Source organism: Opisthorchis viverrini (assembly GCF_000715545.1).
Source record: "Opisthorchis viverrini unplaced genomic scaffold opera_v5_90, whole genome shotgun sequence".
NCBI classification, from domain to species: domain Eukaryota; kingdom Metazoa; phylum Platyhelminthes; class Trematoda; order Opisthorchiida; family Opisthorchiidae; genus Opisthorchis; species Opisthorchis viverrini.
Genome location: NW_008751743.1, coordinates 567,879 through 585,877, shown reverse-complemented (window position 1 = coordinate 585,877; position 17,999 = coordinate 567,879). Strand labels below are relative to the sequence as shown.

The 17,999-nt window shown below is 41.1% G+C and overlaps 1 protein-coding gene across 1 annotated transcript; it reads left to right on the top strand.

Moving 5' to 3' along the window:
• Positions 1-6,341: 6,341 nt before the first annotated feature.
• T265_04929 (hypothetical protein) lies at positions 6,342-17,175 on the top strand (the record flags this gene model as incomplete). Its single annotated transcript, XM_009169797.1, has 7 exons — positions 6,342-6,612; positions 6,866-7,478; positions 9,217-9,301; positions 13,320-13,454; positions 14,723-14,887; positions 15,503-15,634; positions 17,041-17,175. 7 exons carry the CDS (start codon positions 6,342-6,344, stop codon positions 17,173-17,175), a joined length of 1,536 nt encoding a protein of 511 aa, XP_009168061.1.
• Between the last annotated feature and the right edge of the window lie 824 nt (positions 17,176-17,999).

Genomic DNA, 17,999 nt, shown 5'->3' with positions numbered 1-17,999 from the left:
AAAGTGTTAGGTCGTTCTGTCAGTATTCCGTGTCTATCTTTTTAATCAATTGTTTAAACCATGTTTTCAAAAGATGTCTAGCCTTCTACTGCAGCTTTGGTTTTTTATTCTCCGTACTGATTTATTTGTGTTGAGCATCACATCAGCGCCGTAAATTGGTTAAAAATATCCACTAAATTCTGCTTTATTTTAAGCTAGTCAAAGCGAGCACATATTTTTCTAAGATATTCGCGGCAGGAATTTCGAACAACATTTGAGATTTATGGTTTCCGACTAAGTAGCGAGACAAGGCCGCCTTTAAGCCCTCTAAAAGTCTCCATTGTCTTTCGAGTAATCCTCTATCGAACTTGGGAAACAAAGGGCAAACGACTTGGAAAAGAGAGGAGTTGTTTTCAAAGTGCATTGTAGAACAGTATATAATAGGTATCAGAGAAGGGCACCTAGAGCGGGTAAGGCTGTGCTCAAATACAGAATCACGTCATTTGCGTATTTCATGGTCATCCCGGTAAATACAATAACCATCATCACAGTTTTTCCAGTACAAAATCGGCTGTGCATTACGGAAGCTATTTAACACAGGTTAACTTTTTAATTGGAGGTTTCATCCTATAAGTGGAGGTAGTCTATGCCTGTCTGACCGTTTGACCACAAGCGGGTGGTCAACAGCGTCAGTACCTTGAACTTAGTCGGGAAATGGTGCCACTTAACATTCAGTTACTGTTGATTGCTGAAAATCGGGAAATTTGTGAGAAGAATCGAAAACATAAAAACAAGCCAGACTTTTCCATCGAATATCAGTGGCACGAAGCCTGAACTTGCTTCACTGCCACAGGGATTAGTCAGCTTTGATTTCGGGATTTAAAATGCCTCCATTGTATATGTGTTTTCCTGATTTCGGACCCCAACATCTTCTATCATTTTGCGAGATACTTGAAAACTCGGTTACCTATAGACACAATGTACCACTCCATTAGAATTTTTTGTGTTCAACACCTTTGACACGAATCTGTAATTTTTCGAAGAGTTTTTATTTTTGTCACTTTTGCTTGTTTGTATGGGCCTTTGGGCAATGTTTAGCTATAGTAGTAGCTTTTTAGGAAATCTAATGAATTTATTACTATTATATGTGCTTTGTAAATACCAGAATGGTTTTACTGGAGACCACTAGGTTGCGATTGATTAGGGGTTAAACTCAACGATCAAGAATTGCAACATAGCCCTGGCAAAGTTTGTTTAAAGGCGTCAAGTTAAAGATACGGATATGTGTCTACTTTTACACCTTTGGTTTCAGAGTTGGGTGGCTTATATTAATGGAATTTAAATGTTCGATGTCATTCTCCTGTTGTTTAGCAACAAACTTCTTCTATGGTTCTGGGATAATAAACGTATCAATTACCAGGGGTATAGGACGCCTTTTGCCTGTGTAAGCATTATTTAACGACTGGGTTAAATGTTTTGCCTAAGGGCAGTTCTTAGCATACCTTGGTGCTCCTTCTTTTAAGTTGATGTCAGAGTCTCAAACGATTGTTCCTTCTATCTTTTGACAATAACTCACGCGAGGTTTTGGGCGGTTATTCTTTTTAGCTCACGAAGTTTGTTAACTGTGGTTGAAGTAGAATGCCCGGAGGACTTTGTCAAATCCCTGCAAATTATTTCTGTGGTAGATGGAATAGTGTAGCATCCGTTCTTCAGAAGATACCCAATAGATATCATCTTCAAACCCTGACTGCCATAAGATTGTCAGCGCAGAACATGGGAGATATCCGCGTATTTAAGCACTTCAAGATATTCTTCAGAAACATGTTGCGTGAACAGATAAAAGCCTTTTTAATGGACATTTCGGTAAATTCACATAATTTGTATCGCGTTTTGCACATGTTTGTGCTCTTATTGCTGTTAGCCGATAAAATACGTGTAATCCGTATTTAACTTCGCTGCGACCGTGTTTCTATAACATTTTCCGATAGATAAGCCCTAAATAAAATTCGTGTGATGCATGAACGTTTTTCATAGAAATAGACGCAGTATTTCTGATACCTCTGAAGTCCAAATGAGCTCGAAAATCTAAAAAAACGCTTCTGGAATTCGTTGAGCAGAGAATGGAAGCCGCATACGTCTGTCGATATGGACTTAATAATAAGCTGCAACTACACGTTAGTTTCATCTTATAAAGCTGTTGAAACAAACCAACCATACTTGCCAGAAACTTATTTATCAGCTTTGTAAACCTCTGGAATATAGGCAACTTTCTTGATTAATTAATTTGTAGACAAGGAATTAAAGTAAATATATCAAAAGCGGGTGAGTACAGAGCACCTCTTTATAGCAGTTAGGACCTATAATTGTTACATGGATCCACAGTTTTTTAACCTCAGTTATGGAACAGGCATTGATTCACGAGGTATCAATAAGTGAGAACTCAAGGCATTTGTTGCATATAGTTCTGCTGGGACCAGACGGACTTCATAGTACTGATCAATACGTAAAACATTTTGAACGTGAGAAATACCAATTCATCACTAAGTTCATGGTTGGTCTTGCTTGCACATAGAATGCTACAGCTTTTTCAAACAATATCACCGATGTGGGTCTAACGGAGCATCGACTAGGTATTGAATTTGCCTTGCTAGTGGGAAGAAGCAATTGTCCGTTGCGTATGCTATCAGGACTTGGCTTTAAAATACTAGGAACATTCCGACCACTTGAACATATTTGCCCGAGGTTTTCAGGCGTTCTGTCAGCATTCTGTTATCTCACACCCTGGCCACAATATCTAAACGTCCTGATTTAATGGGTGGGTAGACTATTTACAGTTGTTACCTATGAAGCTGAAGTATTCATTGGAGGCATACCATTACATGGTGCTTTTGGGTTGCATTCATAACCAAGAACAGTTGCACTCTTCTCCACTTCACCGACCTAATTTATACTTCCTATACAACAAAAATTAGATACAGATGTCTTCCACATTATGTTTATAACTATTTATTGCACAGTACTCAGATAGCCTTAGATACTGAGTGCTTACTGCAACCAAAACAACCCATGCGATCGGAAACTCCGAACTGTTAGGTGACTAACGCACAATATATGGTGTTGGAAAGCCATGTTTCGTAGGTCGTGGAGATTGGCCATTTTTGCATAAAGTGAAACAACAATTTTTTGAGGGTTTCATTGATTTGGCAACTGCGAAAGGCTCTCAACATCAAACAGTGCACCATTTGCTTTGTGTTGGCCCAGAAGTCTAGTAGTGCCGTATCAGGTCAATTTTGTACACATTTAAAGATTATTATTATTAGTTTCTCTACAATTCCAACAACCATTCACAAAGCGGGTTTGTTAATGCTGGAATGATATGAGAATTTGCGATCACCACCAACGTCTGGGTCCAGAGTAAAAAAATTGTAGCCAACAAATCAGTACCCAGAGCAGATAAGGAGTCCATTCATTGAGAAAAAACTTAGATGATTCTACCGGTGTAGATTTAGGAAAAATCGTGATCAAGCGCCTCAAATAGGGCAAACGGTTTTCAACAAGGACTGGAAGATTAGTCATTTAAAAAGAAAGTAAAATCCTCTGCCCTCACAAACATGCTAAATATTACCCTTGTGTAGTGATCTGTGTGCCTCCGAGACCCACTGAGCTATGCTGGAGAGGGGTTAAGTTCAACACTTGCAATCTTTCTTGCCAAGTAAATCAGCGGTCACAGGTCTTACCAACACAGTCTTCTGGCAACCCAGTTTGGGGTTGAAACATGCATGCAGACTTGTTCTTTAAAAAAATTATAATGCACCAAATGTTGATTCCTTTAGCTTCTGAGCCTAAGGCTTTGGTCAACAACACTCACTGTAATTTTATATAAATATGAATGGTTAGTTGGCTCTTGTCTGATCCGTTTGCCAGCCTTGGGGAAGAAGACTGTCACGGACATCTGAAGGTAATATGTGATGGTTCTAATTTTCAAAACGAGGGCTTGTAGTAGTAATAACAGGCAGCTTAGCTATCGCGTAGTCTTAAGGAAATTTTTTCGGCGTCACTTCTATTTTGTCGGTTTATGGTGGCTTGTAAAAACGAACCTGAGATCTGCAGATAAGACTTTGGTCTGATTGCAGTTGCGTTAACCAAATCTTCAAATTCCCTCAGATGCTAAATAATGCCACACAATCTCAGCATTCCTTGATTTTCAAGGCGCTTTCTACTCAATTGATTGGGTTATTCTCTTTAACACGCTTGTCTAGCAGGTAATTAGCCAAATTCTTATCATCATAATTTATCACTTTTATCCCCAGACATCCAGACGTGTGAGTATATGGAAAGCTCTCCGAAAGCCTTCATACAAAAAGTGGCCTTCAACAAGGAAACCTGCTTTCTATTTCAACCTAATTTCGCGATCAGCGAGATACTATGACGAAAACTTGACCTTAAAAGCTCAAGTATTCAGGTGGCTTACGACGCGTACATTGGTGATAGAGAATATGTAAACGACGTCGTTCTGCATATGAAGGAGAGAAGTCGCAGGTGTTTCTGGATGGTATGATGATGATGATGATCATCATCATCACCAGAAGCATGACATCAGTGTTCAACACCGATGATTCACTCCCGTACAACCATGATTTATTTGAAAGCCTTATTATAAAGAAAAGAGTAAAGGTGGACGGGGAGGGGACTTAGTGCCAGTTGACCACAATCATTTCGAGGTGCGAAAACCCTCAGGCAATCTGGATAGAAACTGACAACGAGAACGCCACTGACATCGGTTGGCAGCCATATCTTGTAGTGTCTCCAACCAGGCACAAGGAGGATCACGCGGTCCCCATCCTGGAAGGCGAGTAGCGCCGACAGCACCCAAGCGTTTCGTGATCTCCTTCATACTCGTCTGCTAAGTCAATGGTTGGCCACATCTATGTTTACACCACTGTTAATTGGGTGTAAAAAACAGCACTCTCTTCGGTAACCGGTGGTTAGGCATACGCAGCACATGTCCCAGTCAACGCAGCATCTGGTGCTGGACACATTTTTTAACGGAAGTACCGTTGCACAACCAAAAACGCGCTTTCTAATAGCCACATTACGGATTCGCCGACACCAACCAACACGAGGTATAGTTCTGAGAGAACGATTATCGAATACCTGGAGACGTCCCAGTTCCGCTTCTCGAATAGGCTACATCCTCCGGCCGTACAACAAAATAGCCCGTATTTTAGCTTGATAAACACGTCCCTCCAGATCCAGGGATACACCACTTTGGCGCCATAGGCGTCTCAAATTAGCGGACGCGACACGAGCCCTACAGATTCTTGCATTCATCTCAACCCTCACGCTACAATCAGAACTAATACAACTTCAGAGGTACGTAAAACTTTCCACAACTTCGACTACCCCTCCCTGGATTGCAACTAGCGTGTTCAGCGATTGCACTTCCACGAGCAAGACCTTACGCTTTGTGGGTGCAATAATTTATATCCTCATTCGGTTCATGGAAATTACTAAAACAATTGCGGTGTGTGCATAGAGCCTTTTTATTTAAACAACCGTCAGCGTTGATGGGTACGATACTGCCAATAATGAATTCTAGAAAATGAATAACAGGATAAATCGTTTGGGCAGTGAAGTCACTTAAACTGGGTTGAGACGAACAGGATTCTTTTCTCAAAAGGTCGCCAGTTTGACCAAAAGACATATATTCGAGCTGGTCTTATACGTTTCGTAGGTGTTTTGTACATACAAACAGTGTCAGTTTCTGGTGCACAAAATTGTTTAGAAAATTTTCATATACACCATCCGCTCTAATTTTAGCACACTTGTCAGCAAGGGTAGAGGATCAACAGGTCTTGTTTTCTTCCAGATGGATGGTGTCTCGCTGGCTGAGTCGCTTCTGTATCCCGACTATGATGATTCTAAAAGCATCGCTCGTCACAGCTCTCTTCAAAGAAATATGCAGGCAATTAGAAACAATGAGCACGAAGCCTCCGTACCCTCGGACATGTGGCCTGAATACATATCAAAGCCAAATCCGGAAAATGTCTTTAAACATCCTGAATCTACGTTATCACAATTAAGGTAGACCGATTCGACACATCAAACCACTCCTTGTCGCGTTATCTAGAAACAATGATCTCTGTCCAAAACTATATGGTGGAAGTGGATCACGCAAGTTCGATCCTGTTGACTGTATGTTACATGTGGACCAGTAGGTTTCGTTGCAGCGATTATCGACAGAGCTTTCTCAGGTGTAGAACACGCCAAGAAAATGCAATGTCCTCCAATGCAGAAGTCTGGAGAAATCAATTAGCTCACCTTTCACTGGTAACTTTGGTCTGCACAATAACCACTATGATATGTTCCCCCAGGGTCTACCGCATACTCTTCCCATTGATGAGAAACATTCTGACGATTCTTGCTGTGATGCTGTTACGAACACACAGGGTTATCTCTGTTGCACTCATCAGATACACAATACGCGTGACGTTCCTGCAAACAAACAATTTATGCGTTCCTCTAGTACTGCTAGTGACTGTTTGCTTGCACGTGAATTGATGATCATGCATTTGAATAACGAAAACCCACTTGTTTCACGGCAACAAAAGGAGGCGAGTAACATAATCCGAGGTACGCGCTTTCACCCTATAATTCTATTTGGAGTCCAAGACTTTAAGGGAAACACTCCTTTTCAATCCATGCGCAATACTGAGCTGAAGCTCGGAGATGCAACCGTTGGTAAATTTGAAGATATCACTTAAGTAATTTCCTTCAAGTTACCAGAGATACCCCAGTTAAAATTGTTCAGACTGAACCACTTATGGCAAACCAAAAGGTAACATGTTAAACACATCTGATTTCGTATGCTGTTAGTCATCTCCAGGTAACTCACCTGCTGCAAAAATTGAGCAGAATGTTTCGACTCAAGTGTCCTTGGAAAACATAAACTGTGCTGTATATGACAGAAACGTACTTTTGTCAGCAGTTCCTACATCACGTCCACCGGATCTCATGACACACTGCTTCCAATGTCGAGCACCCTCTTCATTTACGAACATAGGTGCCACAAGAGAGCTAGCCAAAACCTTTCTCCATGATCTTCCAGCTGTCACAGCCAACGCCATTTCACCCGGTCATTCCCTTTATGGGCTTGCTTCGAATTCTCCGTGCTACACACTTCAGTCCAAAAAAACACTCAGCCAAAACACTCCCAGCAGTCAGATTACACAGTACAAGTTGCCACCAACTAACTTGTTTTGTGAAGCCGCTATTCAACGCGAACATGAAAGCAAGCAAGCAAAACTTATTCAAAATTTGGGTGTCATATGTCCAACAGTTCTGCACTTTGAGCACGAATCAAAATCAACGGATATCAGAAATTTTTCACTCAACAATGCTAATAGTACTTTTGAAGCAGCACGCAAACTCACTGACCTGTCATCGCAGCAACCTCTTTTGGTTTATACAACAAAAGCTGAGCATCCAAGCGAAATGGCGTAAGTACTATAATATGAACTCCAAATGCCCTGTATATCTCGCTTGAATAATCACGTGGATGTCGTATACAAACAGGTCGGATGCAGCCAACGTGCAACGGTGATCAGTATTTCATAGTCATACAGGCTGTTACTCGGCGGTTTTTAAATCAAAACTGCTGGTTGTTTATTACTACTATATGTTAATAGTTTTATCGCTCTGATTTCTTTTTATATGACTCTGCCGACCATTTTTATTTCTTACGGAGTCTCTGAGCGTGAGGTGATCAATCTTTTCACCACCATCACATTTAATAGAAGACTGAAACTACGGGAGTAATGCAGGAGGGGCGGTAAAGTGTTAGAAGAGAAGCAAGAAGAGCGCATCCGAAGACTTCGCAGTGAACTTTACTGAAGAGTACATATGCACCAACAGTTCATGGTCTCACCGAGGATGTGACCTAGATGTGGCTACACGGCTGTAAATCGAGTTTCGTTCAACCCTGGAGAAACAATCTACCGTGGCTTTCGTCCTGATAGTGACTTCAGATGAACAAAGCCGAGATAAGCCACCCTAGGTCCAGGTTGATGTACTTGCTACCAGTTCGTTCGTATATCATATATGATTCAAATGTGTTTACCTCATCTAGCTTACACAACGAATATTGTTAGTTGAATGGTCTTAACGTTCTATTCCTGTAGAAGGATTTGAAATTTATTGAGGGGCGGAAATTCGGCGTGATAATTAGAAAGTATAGTTGGTTGGTCCGAAACGAGTCGGCCATGCGTTTTTCAATAACTGTCCATCATCGGGTGAACGGAAGTGAGTTTGATAGTCTGAAGTCCAAGATTAGTGTTATCACTACTGTTCTCAGTAGCACGCCACCGATTTCAAGCCTTCAGGTGCCCTGTACTGGCCAGGAAATTTTAAGACTAGTCATCAGACAATATATTTAGGTGGATTCAGTCGTTATAACTTCTGTTACTCAAGATAAAGGAAGAAGACATTCAAAGCCGTCTTTCCACCTTGATTGTTAGACAATCATCGTAGCCCTTTCTCATCTTTCGGCTCGTCACTTTTTCACGTTATGTGGTTTACACATTTGCTTTCGGAATATCGGCAATTTGTGTCTTGACTTTGCAGTGTCCACTATCAAACTAAGCCACCACGGAACTCCAGACAAGACAGTTACATCAAATGCTCAATAGGTGTCCAAAACCATACTCACTCTTCACTACAGAATCAACAGCCTTTTTGCTACCACCCTGGCAACTGCCAATAGATCAGAGTACATGATATCTGCTACTTGGAGGTTAACGTAAGCACTATTGTGCTGTCTAGCGTTTGGATGAACGATCCATTCATTCCAGTCTATTTGTGTTGTACGTTACGGATATCGGTTGGCCACACTTGGTTGTTTCGGACCCTTCAATTTATACCATTGTGGCTGGCACTGATTCATTCACGGACAACCGACTAAAAGGCAGTTATTCCTCTCTGATACACAAAACGACAATGTTCTATTAGAAAAACCAGGTTGAGTTCCTTTATACCTATGATCCTAGAGGGCGTGCGTCATTTAGTGCTTCTGTGCGAGTATTGAAATTTTATGATGTGTCATTCAATGGCTTTGGGTTTTTTGCACGCCGTAATTTACCGCCTAGTTCTGGTTTCTAACAATGGTGGTATTTCCATAGGCTTGTTTATCTTTGGAACTCTGAGGGTATCGTTTAAATGGTTTGTCTTTCCCAACTCTAGCTCCACAAAGGACTTGGAAGATATACAGATCCGATTCGATCTGCTCTGTAAGCACCACGAACTTCTCAGAGAAGATATTAAGAATGTGAGTGATAATGAAGACCGGAAACGTGGTCTCATTACCGGTAATATTTATGTCATGCTTTTAATTATTAACTTCTCGTGAACAAATATATTTTTAAAGTAATTCTTTAGACTATCCACCAAGATCACACAATGGCGAAAAACAAATGTCGCTTGGCTTGTATCCAGTAAATTTGCTCTATATTGTCTGCTGAAGTTTTCACAAATGTTAGTTGTCAGTTGATCATGGGGATAAAACTCAACAGATGGTCAGAAACGAAAAATCCCCGTCTACCGAGGAAAATACATCCTGTTTTGCCACAAACCCCGATGGACACAAAGATAATCTCTCCAACCGGACAATTCGATGGATGACTGCTCAAACCGAGGTACTAAAAGAGAACCTCAAACGGAGGAAAGTTTTCTCGATACCTCTGTTCAAAGGACTTTTGGATGGGACTTTACATGTTAAGTCGATCTTGAGGCATCAAAATCCAAGGTGACCAAGTGGAGACTGTCAACATACTCCTGAGTTGACTGGATATACCGCTTGGATAGCCAGCTCAAAAATAAGACTCTTATCGTACGAGAGAACACTTGGGCCCGTCACCAATCTGTGTTGCCCACCTTTGGGATCTGAAATGCATTCTTACAAATGTGAAGGCTCATATACGTGCAGAACCCAGTCGAGTGATGATGCCACCAGTGATGTTCTTGACGATGACTTGATTCTCCACAAGAGATGCCGAAAGTAAAGAGGTCCTCAAAATTCTAAAAAACCGGGGATGCACCTCCAGGCACTGACAACTAGGAGCAACCATCTTTTCTTTCATTAAGCTCCGGACTTGTTGCACCAAAGCTGAAAAATTGCCATTTGTTATCAAGCTCAGATAGCTGCCCTTTTCCGCTGAAACGAAAGGAACTAACGAATGATGTTAGCCGTTTCATGTGATACAACCTATTGCTTGTACTCATTTTTATTCGACTAAGGTTGGGCTGATACTTGACTCTCGACAGGCCCATTAGAAATGACAAAAGACAGATGCTTTGATATCCGAACATTTCTTTTACTCTTCAGCTGCGGTCGTAAAACATGCTAATCATATAAATAAATAGCAGAAAGAGTACTAAAAACATTGAGTGGTTTATTTCCGTAATTCCAAAAATCAATACAGAGATAAGCTAATCAGTGTCTGTTCACTGCTGCCTCTACTGTATTTATTTAATCTGCATGTTTAAATCTGCGAATGGAGAGAGAAAAATAAGTGGTAATACATCGAAGCATATATCTCCTGTCTGTTGTGAGACAGATAAAGTGGATAATGTTTCAAACTTCTTAGAAGAAGACCTATTTGGATCCAACAGAAGGGAGGATTAACGGGAACTCAGGGAGAAGCTGGAGAGCTTTGAGCATCTTTATGAGTAGTTCACCACCAAGAAAAGGCCTCAGTGTGTTTGCTCAATAATCTTATTCCTTCACGTTTACTTCGGCACGGGTGTACTGTACTTTACTTTACATTTGGTTTTGCGCAACTAGATTAGCCCTTCTACCATTGAGTAGGCTTTCATCGGTCCAACTGCAGTTGACGGGGAAGTCTCTTTAGGACGCTAGCTAGTCATAGCCAAATTGGGCAATCATTGGGGTGCAAAGTACATTTAAGTAGTCGGTAAGTCTAATTAGTCACTTCTCTATGATCCCTGATCACAAAATGAAAGCACACTTCCTAACCCTATATGATAACAATCTTTACTATAGGTTAATTATTCGTCAGTTGTAGTGCGAGGCATTGAGTTCGTTGGTTCGAAGATGTTAACATGTTGGCAATGTGTTCAGCTTCTTTGTGTGCACGTTGTCCTAAATGTGTGCGCCCGTTGTGTGATAAGAGGCAGGTCCTATCTCTGTAGGCGTCTGTGAATCTTGGATGATTTTGTCCGCACCATATAGACTGCTCCCGGATGTTTCATTCCGTCAGCCTCAATTTCCATACCAATCTCAATAAATTACTTGACATATTCTAACAACCCTTAAGCTGAACACACATCAGTTTCAGTCTGAATGGCCTAGTATTCTAAGCTGATTCGGCGTTAGTAAACTTTTGGATATGTTTCTCACGTTTTTTTCGAGTTCTTCGTGAAATTCCACTATAATGTACTCAAAACATTGTTGCCTGACAGCTAACGCTATGTTATGTTCCCGCGTTGACAAACTAGCAACGCGTTTTTGGCATTCAGTGCCGAGCCTCAGTGATGCATTAATTTCGGTCGATTCCTGACTGTTGAACGCTCCCATTTGGTGGCGATTCAAGAGCAGCTCACAATATGCACTTCCATGTTCATCAAGAATAAGATTCTTTCCATAAATATAAGGTCCGTTTAAAGGGAAAGCTTATAGCAACACGGTCTTCTGGTGCGAATTGAGCACATTGAAAAAAAAACTCGGTAACACACTGCTGTATTTACAAGCAGAATTTCTACATTTATACATGGGAGTTTTTGAAGCTGTTTGTTGCATCCACAGACGTTTTTGTGACAAGCTGGTCCTGAGGAAATCAGAAAAATGTGGATAGAACTGCGCGAAAATTTCCCAGTTTAGAAACCAACACCAGCTTTATAATTATTAGTTGACTGTGCCAAATGTTGAGTACAGTCGACCTGTACTGCCCACCAACCTTGAGTAAATACGACATGGGGGTAGTTTGACCCAAACGTTTTTTCAAGATGCAATAGTCTGGCTTGTGTTGATCTAATTTGCAAACCGGATATGCCATATTTGGTCAGACATGCCAACGTAAATATTAGTTCTGATTACACGAAATTTTTGAGTAAAGTTTTTGAAGGCCTGCTTCGTTTCCTCCCAACCAGAATCCTCGACAAACAGATAATGACCTCAATGGCTTTCACCGTCCATATATTTTCTATTGTTAAACGATGTTGTTGGATTCGAGGGATCAGAGTATCCGTAAGGTCTGACCGGACAAGTGGAGACAATAAAAGCTTCAGGGATATTATAAGGTTTCACGCAGTGACCTCAGTATCCGGTTTAGTTCTGCTATATTGTATTATGGAGTTACACTGAGATCTTGACAGGACTGTTCAGGCCTTCTTAGCTTCACTAAACCACAGTGAAGTCACTCCACGTTTGCCTCACAGAGCCCTGTTTATCCATATTGATATAGAGCTGACTGAGATTATATGAACAATAATCGCCTGATTATAAGGAGAATATTAATGATTGTTTCCCTTGGTTATGGAGACCGTCTACGAGTTCACGAAAATATCATAAAATCAGACAGCATTTGTGGGACCCCGGAGCGACACGTTAATGAATGGCCGGAGAATTGACGAGCAACAAAAGTTTTGACCATTACTGTCAAAAGGATCGTGGCATACAATAACAACGGAACGGAAGAATTTGTCAATCTGGAGTGGAGAATAGAAGGGTACGACATATTTCAGAGTTATAGTTGCAATCAACGCTACTCAAATTTCAACATTAAACTTATCTTCACAAAACATTTTAGAGATTAGGACAATCCGCTAAAAGCTAAGTGAGCCGAGTAATGATCGAACGTCAGAACAAGTAGCTCAGTGTACATATCAGACCTAAAAATTTGAAGCTTCATTTCAGTTCATGCAAAAACGAACCGAATCTCTTTTAGTAAAAATTCCCTGGGCGATCAGCAAATTTTGGTCTGCTTGTTCCATTCGGTGGAGAATCACCATGATGTACCTTCTGCGTATATATAGCGCAAGTGATCGTTTTACTAGAAGCATTTTATGAGGGAGTTTTCATCACCTAATATTTTTGGTATCGATGATAACTCCAATACCTCACTATGCTCTGCCAAATGGACCACTTTATCGAGAACCAAACTTATCACGGATTACTCAAATGTTCTTCAATAAAAAAAACCTAATTTTCTTGATATATCAGCATGTTTCTGTACCCATGTTTCTGTCTGCATTAAACCCCTCAGTTGTCACTCTTATACCAGCTATCGACAGTTCTGTTCGGTAATGTCAATTAAATCTTCTTCCAGATGGAACTCAAGTTATGCCCGCAATTTTCAAAAATTGAACTGGACTCAACGATGTCCAACGCAATAAGCCAAAATCAAATAAATCAGGACCCATTTGAAAGAGAAGCGGTTAAGCTTGAAAAGTCTCATAACCAAGTGAGTTAGGGTTTTCTCCAGCTTTTCAAGCACTGTAATTTATTCTTGTCAAAAAGTATAACAGCACAGATTGGCTGCAGCTACCTTTTTCGCACATTTCAAATTCGGAAACCGTCTGCGATATTTTGTTTTTTTCTCCCCGATGTTTATGCCTTATCCTTGAAGTAGGAACCGGAACCAAAGGGACTGGATAAAATAATAAGGACCAACAGACTTTATTCCATATGCTCTTTGGGAGATCAGTGATAAGAGATAAAGTGACAGATAGGGAGCCATTCAAATAAGCGGATATATTTTTCTGAAAGAACAAGTGCAGTGCTCTTGATAAGGGGAGTTGGTAATCAGTCATAGATAGAACGCTACTGTCCGTTTGATTATCATTTCTAGCTGGCGACCAGAGATCGGATGTCCATGGATTGCAAATCCAGAGAGAAACACTAAAGTTCTTCTGTGGAGCCAGTCTATCACAAACCTCCGAGGTGCATACAGTTCCAAAATTCAATCAGACAATCTGGATAGAAACAGACACCATGAACACTGGCTAGCCACCATGTACTCCAGTGTCTCCGGCCAAGTATCGAGATGGTCAAGAAAAACCGATCCTGGAATGCGAACAACACCAACAACACCCAGACTCCCTGTAGCATGTTTCGTATTTTTCTACTTATCCATGTTTCATTGAATTCTAGTTTTCCACCCCTTCGAATTTGGCGGGACAAACAACGCTGCTCTCAGTATGCTGCAATTGGATATACGTAGCTCATGACAGGTCAACTTAAATGAATGTTTTGGACACATTCTTTGAAGAGACATGAATACTCAGTAGGCCGAATGCAGAAAGTTATCAACTTTTGGAACCACACGAATAAACAAAGACGCTCACGTCATCAGAGTTTATGACAGCCTATGAAGTAACAAAGACTGGGTACATAGAAGAGTTGTCGTTAGTACATATGCCGCAAAACCTAAAGCATAACAGTAATAATAGTCTTCATAATCAACAGCAATAGGTCTATCGTCAAGGCATCAAAAGAGACAGGGAAAAATTGTGAAACGAGAGGACTTACTTCTTTTCAAAGTCAGCTGACAGAGAGTGCTTGTTCTCTCTGCGGTGTCTTTTGAGAGAACCTGTGGTTATACTCAAAATAAAGTTTGAATCATTCAACGAATTTATTGCCACCAGGAATTATCTTACCCTGACTTCTCATAGTTTTAGAGGCTTCTGTACTGGCTAGAACCTTCAAGATTATTTTTTCGCCGAATTCTAGATTGTTAGCATCGTCCAGCATTTTCGAAGGATTCGGCCCGATCTTTTGGTCACTGGCCTCACTTCTTCATTGGAAGATTGGTTTGTTAGTATACGGAGTTTCCGTCAATGTGCTCAAGATCTGTCCACTGTACTTAACAGCCGCTGTACTGAACTACATAATTCAGTAAGTTTCTTGTAGATTTTCGTCTTTTCTCCCAAACATTCGCACTACTTTTACATAATTCAGTAGCAATGTGTTATCCAGTTTGTCGGCCCTGCCATAACAAGATCACACCTGATAAGTGATAAAAAAGTAACTTTCATCAGTAGAGTGAATGTTCGCGACTTGGAGGCCCAGAGTCGGAGTAAGGCAAGGATTCTATATTCCATTATTGTTGTTGGTAAAAGCAACCAGAATATCCTCAGTGAAGTCGACATAATGATCAGATTTACTACGTAGTATTCAGCGTGCATATCTATTAGAAGTGCACTTTCAGTAGCCCTATTACAATCCTTTCACCGTGACTAGAAATGCCCCTTCTCACTCAAGGAACTCTAATAGACTCTTACCCTGAAATAACTGTCTGGTATGATAGGGTATGTTGGCTTTGTCTCTCTTTCGTATAGTTACTGCCCAAAACTCCCGATAGATGACTGTGTAATTTGCAACTAATTACCAGTTTGTCTTGGTGAAAACTACTATATATCTAACGTAGCTCACGTCTCCCACCAAATATTGACTTTCTGAAGCTCGAACTACGTTAAACACTTTGTTGTGTTGCTCTATTTTGCGTTCCAGCTTCCAGTATTTCTCAGAAACCTGAGGCAGGTGCTTTCCACGGCGAGAAGACAAACCAAATACATCAGAACCAGATTGTGGGCTTTGAATCAAATGTACGAAAATCCTGGCAGTCCATCATATGAACAAGCTGTTAGGCGCCTGGTCGAACTAGTGACTGCAGGAGTTACCAAACACTCGATGAGTGGATGCTCTATCCCTTTTTCACTGGCAACAAATAACAGCCAAGTACAAACTACGAGCAGACAACATATCTTAAATGAACAACAAGAACAGCCGGTTATTTCACAAAACCCTGTTATTTTTCCAAATACGCCTGTTGGGGCAAACTGCTGCTGGATAAACCGTCAGGTCCCCATATATCAACGCTCCATTGCACAGTGCCAAGTGCCATACTTGCGTGATGCCATCAATTCCGTTATAATACCGGATCAGCAAGGAGGCAACATGAACTCGGCACACCTGACTCCGGTCTATGGACCCCGAGCTTTAATCCTGTCCAACACTTCTCAACACCCATTGATCATGCCGTCGTCTTTCATGCCAGCCAACATTGCATCACGCACTATGCCTTTCAGCTCACGTTCGATCGATTTGACGACTCGTTCTGTTGACCAAATGTGATGCCTGTATCAAGAAAATCTGCATATCGTCCACTCAATCAAGTAGAAACCGACAACCTCGAGGTACGAACCTTCATTTTGATTTTCTCCTTTTATTCTAATCCTGCTTATCGTGCTTCCACGTGGTTACATAATCACGCTGTTTATTCTTTCCATGCCTAATAAAGTAAATAACAAGTGATGCGGATGAATAGTGTCTTCATGACTTGCACAAGCAGTCATTTTCCCCATCAACTGTTTTAGACCCTAATCTTCGACGTCTGTATTTGATTCTGGATTCCTACCATGTAAAGACATCCTTAACTTGTGTGACCGGATTACACTAATGTTGTCTACTGTGTTAGCGTCGTTTTCCCGTCTTCTTAGTTCATTTTCTTGTTTCTTCCCTCGCCTGTACGTGTTTCGTTTGGCACCTCTTCTATTTTTTCACTTCTATGTTCTTTAAATTTTCACACTTTTACCCGGAAAATGAAGAAGCAAAAAACGATGCGGAACGGAGCAAGCACTCATTCCAGTAGCGTTGCTTTGTGTTACAATTTCACAGTCTGCAAATCTCACAGTAACAAAGTTGCCACTTGTTGTTAGTTTCCATTGCTGTTTTACTCATATACTGTGAACTGTGTCCTGTAACTAGGTTAGGCGATTTTGTAGCTCTAACTGAAGGCTACAGTTAATTTCACCCAGTCACTAGATGCCGGACAAAAGAGCCGATCCTAGCCTTAAGTGAAACTAAAGCTCTTCCACCCGACGAACCAGGACTCTGTACCGAATGTATGCAAACGGAGATGTATATACGTTTGCAAGCACATTCAAGGGCCAGCCTCTAACCGGTGTATTGACCAACTGAATCTTAGTTTCCTGAGGTTCAAGTAACGCCTGGTAATATATTCACCATTCGACTGCTCTCTTTAGTAGCTTCGCGTGCGTTCGGCAGTTAAAAATGGACAATTTTTTTCGATCATGCTGAATGGCCTGTATCCTACTTTCAGGAGACAGGGGCGTCTGCATCTTCGTCAGGTGATCATCTTAGGTCATGAACCAGTACAGTAGTCTTCGGGAGATGTAGCACACAAAAAGTTTAAAAGTTTTCGAACCTTGGCTGGAACAATAACACAAAAGTGCGTTGCGCATACACTCTTAAGTCCGTTTCGATACAAGCAGACAACAAAGATTCCTTTTCATCACAAGATTACGAACGAGCACTGATGACAACCAACTAAACCAGAAACGTCACTCAGGCCGCCACGCTTGCCATAGCCAGACGGAAGTTGGGTTTATCCTAAATTTGCTAACGTTTTTCGATCTCCAAATAATGGTCTTTGGATATTGGTGCCGCGGTTAGAAAATATGAGTAATCGCCGCATATATTATTTATGGTCACCCGTACCTCCGTTTTCCACACAGCCTAAAACTCAGATCCGTGTTACCGCTGCGTTATTTCTCAAAGGCAAGTCCTTACACTGTCATCCAGAGCTAACCCAGTGTTGAATATCCAGATATACCTTCGTATTCTTGGCGCCCTCGTAGACGGTTCAAATAACCTACACACCAGTCCCCTAGCTTCAAGTTAAACAAACGTAAAATTATCATCTTCACAGGGTATACGCAGATAGCCTGACAGAAATATTAAATATTCCAGGATAAAAACCCGTCTGACTCTTCTGATGATGATTGGAACAAACATAATTGCTTAGACATGATACGCTGCTCAGGAAATTGTCTTAAAAACTCTTCAGAAACCCAGGCCAGTTTCGCTCTTCTTGAGGCACATCAGGTGAGCTCAGTCCTCGAGTTCTAATCAAACTTTTGTTCCATTTGAATCCACGTTGCGCAAAGTTTGACTCATACACTCATCTGAGTACCTATTTGGTTTT